Raw genomic sequence first — 7,980 nt, 5'->3', positions numbered from 1 at the left:
TTTAAATGTTTGAAAACAAATCTCTTTAATCATGACAGCCATTCACTGGATAAAGTGTTTGCCACATGCACGACTTCATAATTAACCATTCTTATGAAAAACACACAATAAATAATTGCTTAAATCCAGGAAATACTAAATTCTACAATCCCAAAAGTTGATTCAGAAGATCTTGACTTACTTTTTTTCCACATTTTCCACATCAGTATTTGCCCGGCCAATGAACCGGATGCAGTATTGATAAAAAGAAACAATTCTGTTTTGGCTTAGCTTGAAAGCCATGGACATAATGCTCATGCCAACAACAGTAAAAAGGGAGGTTATCCAGAAGCACTTGGGGTCTGTAGGTGTGATGTCACCAAATCCAATTGTAGTGACTGTGATGAAGCAAAAGTAGTAAGAGTCAAATCCTTCAATCTGAGGTTCCCACAGTGGTAGAATTATTCCTCCGAAGCAAATATATGCAAATACAATGAAAAGAATTAGTAAAAATGGAACGTCCAAGTCTTCCATTACATCCCCTAACCCCGAGAAATCCCATATGGCAAATCCACTAGGTGGTTTTGGCATCTGGTCGAGTTCAGGGCAGGAGAGGGACCTGAGCAGTGGATCTTTTATCATTAAATTATCTCTCGCCAGCAGCTTTTCAAAGATATCTTTGTTTTTATGGAGATGAATAGAGTGGTGTCGAACATCTGCCTGAGATTTCAACACCTGCTGGATATCGAGAGGTTGACGAATCACCCCGCCGTGCCTGAAAACAAAGGTGCCGTCGTCCAGAGTCCGCCGGTTTGACCAGGGTCTTCTCCTGCAAGTTCTCCACCGTAACCACTTCTTGAAGAGGTTGTGGGCGCAGTTGTAGGCTTTGGACATCACTAACGCGAGACAGTCTCCCACATCGAGAAGGACCAGAAGCATGAGAGGAATGCCCACCATCGCATAAATGATGCAGAGCACTTTACCAAGCAAGGTGACTGGGTAGATTTGTCCATATCCTACAGTCACAGTGGAGCAATTGACAATTTATCAACATGGTGGACAAAGCCTGCTTACATTCCTGAATGGTGTCTTGTTTCTTGTAAGAAACGGTCAAATGTAGTCAAATTAATGAGAATCCTTAGATTAATATAATGATTAACATTCACTTAATGTCATCCAGATCAAGTGACTGAGCAGTTTGTTTTTCAGAGGTTCTGGTCCAAAGACGATTTGGACCAGAACCAAAAATGTTCTACTTCCAATTTTTGTTAGAAATTGGAAGCAGAACATTTACAATCCAAGACATGCCTGCAATCTACCTACCTGAGTGTCGTCAGCATAACAGTGGACATTTAGCTCATGCTATCTGATTTTACGAATTAGAACCACACACACACACACACACACACACACACACACACACACACACACACACAGAGAGAATAAAAAAGCTTGTAAGCCTGAGAACGCCATCCCAACTGTGAAACACATGGCTGGAAGCAGTATGCTGTGGGATTGTTTTGATGAAGGAGGGACTGGTGTACTTCACAAAATAGATGGCATCTTGAGGAAAGAACATTATGTGGAAATACTGATGCAATATCAGCCATGAAGTGAAAGCTTGGACACAAATGGGTCTTCCAAATGGACAATAACCCAAAGCATACTGCCAAGCTGGTTACAAAGAAGCTGAAGAAAAACAAAGTCAGTGTTTCGGAGCAGCCATTACAAAACACTGATCTAAATACTATTGAAAGTTTATGGGCAGAACTGAAAAGTCGGATGTGTGTGTGTGTCAGCAAGGTAACATTCAAACATGGCTGAGTTCCCCAAATTCTCTCAGGGGGAATGGCCCAAAATTCCTACCAACTATTAAATAAAAACAACAATGCCTATAAAACTTCCTTCTCATTATTCTGGCATTTAGCAAATAGGAAACATTCTGGTACTCTTAACTGATCTAAAAGAGGAAAAGTTTATTCTGACTTCACATCAGACTGTGCGAAAAGGAAAATAAAATGCATGTTTTTTTTAATATAGTGTTTGCAAACTTCTGATTTCAACAGTCCATCTGCATTCAGGAGAAAAGTACAACTAAACACAGAAGAATTAAGCCAGGAATACTTTCCCCAGAAAATAAAAACATTATCTACAGTAAACACAGTTAAAAACAGAAATAATAAAGTTAAAGTCCATGACTGAAACCAGCTCAGCACACAGACACTGAGCCAGACGTACCTTCTGTGGAAAGAAAAACAGAATGACAATGTGAAGTTGATAAATGCAATAAATGTAAATGACACATGAGTGATTAGAAGTCAAAACAACAGTGAGAACAAGTGGTCCGTAAGTTTTCCAGTAACAATACTTCATAGTAAAATATCAGGTTGTGAGGCTGTAGACGGATTGTGAATAGATATCCATCCAGGACATTTCTGAACGACTTCCTTCCTACATTTCTTCTGACATATTTAGACCTGCTTCGTCTTCCTGCTACTGAGATCTGAATGTTCCTCAAGACCATCACAAAACGCCCTGCTGGGTGCGACTTCTATTAAACAAAGTAACGTTTCAATTACAGAGACTTCCAAAACGCGCTGTAGTCATATCAAGCCTCATCTGAAAAGCATATTTTGTGCCAGTCCAACAAATTAACATTTCTTTTTTAAAATCTGACAGTAGTGAGAACTTTGCTTTCCCTCTGAGTGCACGATGGATTTTGATTGTACAAGGACAAAAATCAAATCTGCAACTAGGCCTCTAAATCTTTAACAAGCTCTTTGTGGCGATGTAAAAGGCATTCTCAATCTAAAGTGGCTTGTCTTCTCAGTGATCTGGACTTCCTGCTGCTGCTAAGCCATTAGCCATTAGTTGACAACCTTTTAGTACTTAGTCATGCAACTGACAGAAGAAGACATCAGTGATATCTTCACTTGTTTCTTCCATGTCAAGTCATGGGAGGAGAAGTAGGTTTGAGAAAAGAAAATGTGTTTTGTTATGTTTAAATTTGTGAACTTTAAACATAAACATTAGAAAAGCTGAAGAGACAACATAATCCCCTGAGATTTGCTTATTTTAGATTGTGTGAGACTGATGTTCTTGTAAATAATAATCTCTGCTCATAGTATCTAATTAGCAGAGTGGAGTGATGCTCTGCTTCTCGGAGAGAGATGGACGATATATCACGCAAATATCAGCTACAGACATTTATTAATCGATATGTATGGCAAGAAGACAATGTATAATCAAAACATAGACTACAGAAGGCAAACATATGTCGCAGTCCAAATATCTTACAGATATTCATAAAATAAATGTATATTTGTGGTAAATCTCCTCCACCTCCTCTTCATTTTCTTTAAGCATGACCTTCATCTTTCTTTTGGTTCTCAAATTCATCTGTACAGATACTAATAACTGGAAGAATATTATGCATTAGACCACACCCTGCATTAAAGCTCGGTCTCTTTCCGTCTAACATCTTAGAGGCATTAAGCTTATGAGTGCATTATTAACAGACCGTTGTGTTCATAAGACTGTCCACACAATCTCAGTGAAGAATGGTTGAATAACCACATTAACTCGAAATGACAGTTTTCATTTAACATGAGAAAGTACTTAGCTAATTCATATTTAGCATCTGCATATCTTGTCTGTTTTGATCTTAAGTAGATTAACATTCGACTGCATGTCATCCACTTTGGCTGGAGCTCAGAGAGCAATAATTTGTTTATCCACGACACATTCACTGGTGGAAATAATAAAACTTAAATAGATAAAGTGCCGGGACTCCGACAACAGACTATCTCCAGTATAGATACCATTTGACGAGTTTCATCTGAAATATTTCTGAATTTTTGAAACATAAGGTGGATTAGATGGAGAAAACTGCATTCTGTTTTCTCCCTTTCTTTCTCTTCTGTCCATCTATGCAAACAAAATGCATCCTGCTGATGTGTGAATTAACTTGTTTCGCTGGACATAATGTGCACATAAATGATCAGATCACACTGCATGAAAAGTGGGATTTTCTACAGCTATTGACACCTAGTTCTGCCGTGCGCATAGAGATTGAGGGTTATCTGCAAGAGGTTTTTGTCAGAGTGGAAAATTGTAGAGCACTGCCAAGAATGGTCAAAAACGCTGTGTGTCCGTGTTCCCCTATCAACCCCCCCCTTGGGCCTAGCAGAGGTTTTCGTATTTAAATGAAGTTGCTGAGAGCCATGCAAATGCAAATCAACTGTTGAGCATGGGCCTTTTGACTCTCATTCCTGTTGCTGCTAACCCATTTTACCTTCTGTGGTTTTATACAAGAGCTGGGCATGTCCAACGGTTCTGTATCCTTTTGTTTTATACTACAGTTTTCACGGTGTCGATGGAAAGAAAGGTCGAGATTAAACTGCACCCGTTTGAAACTCCCTGCGTCTGGCTGTTCAGTCCGAGTGGCCGCTACATACAGTTTAATTACAAACATGCTCGGACGTGTTCGGACTTATCCGCTCCCCTGCAGCCGCCGGCTCGTCTCATCCGCTCTGTCAGTTGACTGGGCGAAACGGCTTGTTAAGCCGAGAGAGAACCACCGTTTCCCGCTGGTTTTCGGCAACGAGTTAAAAGCAAAAGTAAGGCAATATCTAGTGTTAATGATTGCTAATTTTATTATTATTGTTACTATTAATTACAAAAACATTTATTTAAAGTTGGTGCTGAAAGTTATTCAGCTCTAAGTTAGTGTTTAAGTTAAGTTTTACTTATAAATTAAATTATATTTGTCATTTTATTGTGTTAAGTGCTATATTTATTTTTTAGGAACATAAAATTACTCTGAACATTTGAAATTGCTGGGTAATTACAAGTTATTTGCAGGGGAGACAGCTATAAGATTGAATTCAGTCATTCTTAAAGTCTGATTTGTGATTTTGTCTTTTCTGATAGATTTTGTAATTTTACATCCAGGATCTTCAGGAGAATTAAGCGAAACCCAAACTCCTTGTTCTTAACGAAGACCTTCTGTATGGCCAAGAACATGAGTCTGCTCTCTCATGGTATTGAAGCTCAGAAGAAATGTTCTCTAAAATGTTGTCATGCTTTTTAGTTACTGCAACATTTTAACACTAGCTTATGTTTGATCCAGAAGATGATGTAGCCCTGCAGCTGCTGCCAGTACTCCCTGCTCCACCTTACTCATTTGGGAGAAGAGTTTCAGACCCATCAACCTGGAAGTTCAGAAGGTTTCATTGATATCCAGCCTGGAAGTCAACCTTCATCTCTGAATCATGCTCAAATTGTTTGCTTTTTAAATAAGTGCATCACTAATGGCCTGTTTTTTCTGTCTTCTCTCTCCATCAGGTTGGAAGAAGCCTGGTGGCGCATCTACAAAATGCGACAAGCCGTAGGTCCTCATGCAGGGAGACTGGCAAAAATGCTAAAGTGTTATTAAAAATGATCCTTGTTTAATGGTTGAAAGTTTTACTTGTAGATTGCTTTAAAACAGACTTTTTACATGAAATGTTTTCTAATGTGTAGAAACTTCTGGAGTTGTAGCCAAATGAGTTGAAGTGATTTAACTATATGTAAATTACTTTATTAAGATATATATATATATATATATATATCTCATTTAACCAAGAGTTATTTGTTACCTTTTTACTGAAGCTTTTAATTTGAAAGGATTTTTAAAGGGACAAGGTTGCTGAGTGATCTACACAAACGTCTGACAATAACTGACAATAAACTGTTTGGGACATAGTGCAGAGAGTAAGAGAGCGTACGAGTCACAGTTAAAGGGAGGTAACTAAGAAATAGTCCAACTAAGGTCTAAACAATTAATTAGCGCTTGGTTGATGAGGGAACATCAGCTCAGGTCCTGGGAGTAGATATCATTTTTAATACAGATTTTATAGTTAAAAGAAACTTAAAACAAAAAGTCATCATAATATTCTAAATATATTGAAGGGGTCATGAAATGTTTATTGAAAAAATTAACTACCAAGTCAAATTCTATTTGTTGCCTTTTACTGGCCTTAATTTGAGCCAATTTAATTGACTACCTTTTACTCCCGCGTGGAAACCCTGTTACATGAGGCAAGAAACTTCTGGCAGTGATTTAATAAATTGTTGAAGCTTGAATTTACATAGAATTTCTGTAAAGTTTTACCACAGATGTAACTTCAAAACAGGTCAGGTTTTGCCTTCTCCAACATTCATAGCGATTAAGATGAAGTTTTTTATCAAAGACCTGTGTGTTCACCAGTTGGACTCTCACACCTAGCGTAGCATCACAGTAGTGTGATGACAAATGTGACACAATACTGTCTCATGTTTTGTAGTAGAGACATTTTTTCTGTCCTCCAGTCAATGAACTGTGTTGTGTGGCACTAGTAGCTCCAACTTAACCATATGGTACCATTGTTTTTTGGACCTACACTAAATGAATTTATTCAAGGTTCATTCAGGTTTATTCCAGATTAAAAAAAAATCTAAATAATATGTAAATAAATGTATATATATTCAGAATAGCGAAAGTGTTTCACAAATAGCCAGTCGGTACCAGTCGGCTGTATGGGCCACTTTTACATTGGGAAAAGTCAAAATAGCCTACAAAACTGTACTAACCTATGCTACTCAGTGGAAACGAGGCATTAGAAGTCCTAACATGGTACCTGGAGCAGGGAGGACAGAAGTGAATAATGAGGCCAGGAAGTGTAGGGCGAAGATGGATGAGAGTAATGAGGTGGAGGACAAGAGATGAGGACTGTAGTGACACCCTATGGAGAAATAGGTGGGTGGTATCAAAAGAACGTAGCAAAATGAAAGGTGTTATGTTTTATGCAAGAGAGTCCAATGCAGCTGCAGATGGTTTCTATAGACACAGAGAGGTAGTATAAATATTTTAATATTGTAAAAAATGCACTAATTGTGAGGAATTATTATGAGAAACTGAATTAATTTTGAATACATCACAAAATCCAGCGTGTAACCTGACTATGTCGGTCTGAGAACTTTGACAGCATCTTTGTGATCACTTTGGTTACTAACACCACAGCAACGCCCAGAAGCTTAATGCATCTGCTGTGTGAGAGTTTGGAAGACATCACTTCAGAAACCTGGAGAAAGAGTCAACAAATCCATTTCCTGTCAACATTGCACCACACATTTTAACACCAACTTACCAACAGTTGTAAAAATAGTACAGCAGAAGAAGACGGAACCAAGAAAATCCCATCTGCTGGGGCTCTGCAACCATATGAGCTTGAATTCCTTCATTTGTCTCTCAACTTTGTCAATTATTTGGCTGAGTGTGCAGGAATTATGATCTGAAACCAAGAGGAGAATGCTTAGAGGACATCAAAACCACAAAGTGAACCGTTTCCACAAAACAGGTTAATGGAATGACTTTACTAAGAACAACTCTTATGTACCTAGATCCAACTTCCAAACATTGTCACTACGATAATTAATAAATAAATAAATAAATAAAATCTTTTTTTTTTTTAATGTATATGCTCCAGTAGATAGTAAAAGCTGTAATACGCTCAGACTTACTGGTATCGTTCTGGACCATCTCGACAATCTGCGACAGAAAGTTGCGGTATTCATCTTCGGTGCTGGATTTACTTCCCCCTTCAACCAGCATGAAGATGAAGGCGCCCAGCATCGTGTAAGCCACTAAGGCGCAGCACAGCGTCAGGTGAGGAAAGAGCTTCTCGAAGGCCGCGCAGCGTCTCCCGTTCCAAGACTCGTGGAGCACATCTGTTTCTGCTGACATGATCATCCGCCCGTCTGTCTCCCTCAGCGTTCAGCAGGTGTCTCTGCTTCCTCTCGATGAGTTTTCCCTTCCCGCCCCTCCACTGGCTGTTGGCAAAAATATGGCATGCATTGGCGCCACCTACTGGTATGAATGTGGCTCAAAATGTTATTTTATTTCATACATGCATTATCGGTAATCATATTGTGTTAATGGACATCGTTTCCTTAAACGTTTTCCGGGTTTGAATGTGGAGA

The 7,980-nt window shown here is 38.7% G+C and overlaps 1 protein-coding gene across 3 annotated transcripts in view; it reads right to left on the bottom strand.

The window, feature by feature from the left end:
* kcnk18 (potassium channel, subfamily K, member 18) overlaps positions 1–7,980 on the bottom strand; it is an 11,012-nt gene continuing 3,032 nt past the window's right edge. The window contains exons 1-3 of one of the 3 annotated variants that reach the window (XM_015059894.1): positions 7,522–7,830; positions 7,149–7,292; positions 1–995 (exon numbers count right to left, since the gene is read on the bottom strand). In XM_015059894.1, the coding sequence (XP_014915380.1) occupies positions 178–995; positions 7,149–7,292; positions 7,522–7,750 (1,191 nt within the window). In that variant the 5' untranslated portion in view covers positions 7,751–7,830 and the 3' untranslated portion in view covers positions 1–177. Of the gene's footprint in view, positions 996–1,935; positions 2,221–7,148; positions 7,293–7,521; positions 7,834–7,980 lie in introns of those variants that run through there. The other 2 variants (XM_015059896.1, XM_015059895.1) reach the window with 2 other exon arrangements.

Source organism: Poecilia latipinna, unplaced genomic scaffold (assembly GCF_001443285.1).
Source record: "Poecilia latipinna isolate Pla-1442-1.1 unplaced genomic scaffold, P_latipinna-1.0 Scaffold1667, whole genome shotgun sequence".
Taxonomy (NCBI): Eukaryota; Metazoa; Chordata; class Actinopteri; order Cyprinodontiformes; family Poeciliidae; genus Poecilia; species Poecilia latipinna.
Note: the sequence above shows the minus strand (reverse complement) of the source record. Positions and strands in the feature narration are given on the sequence as shown.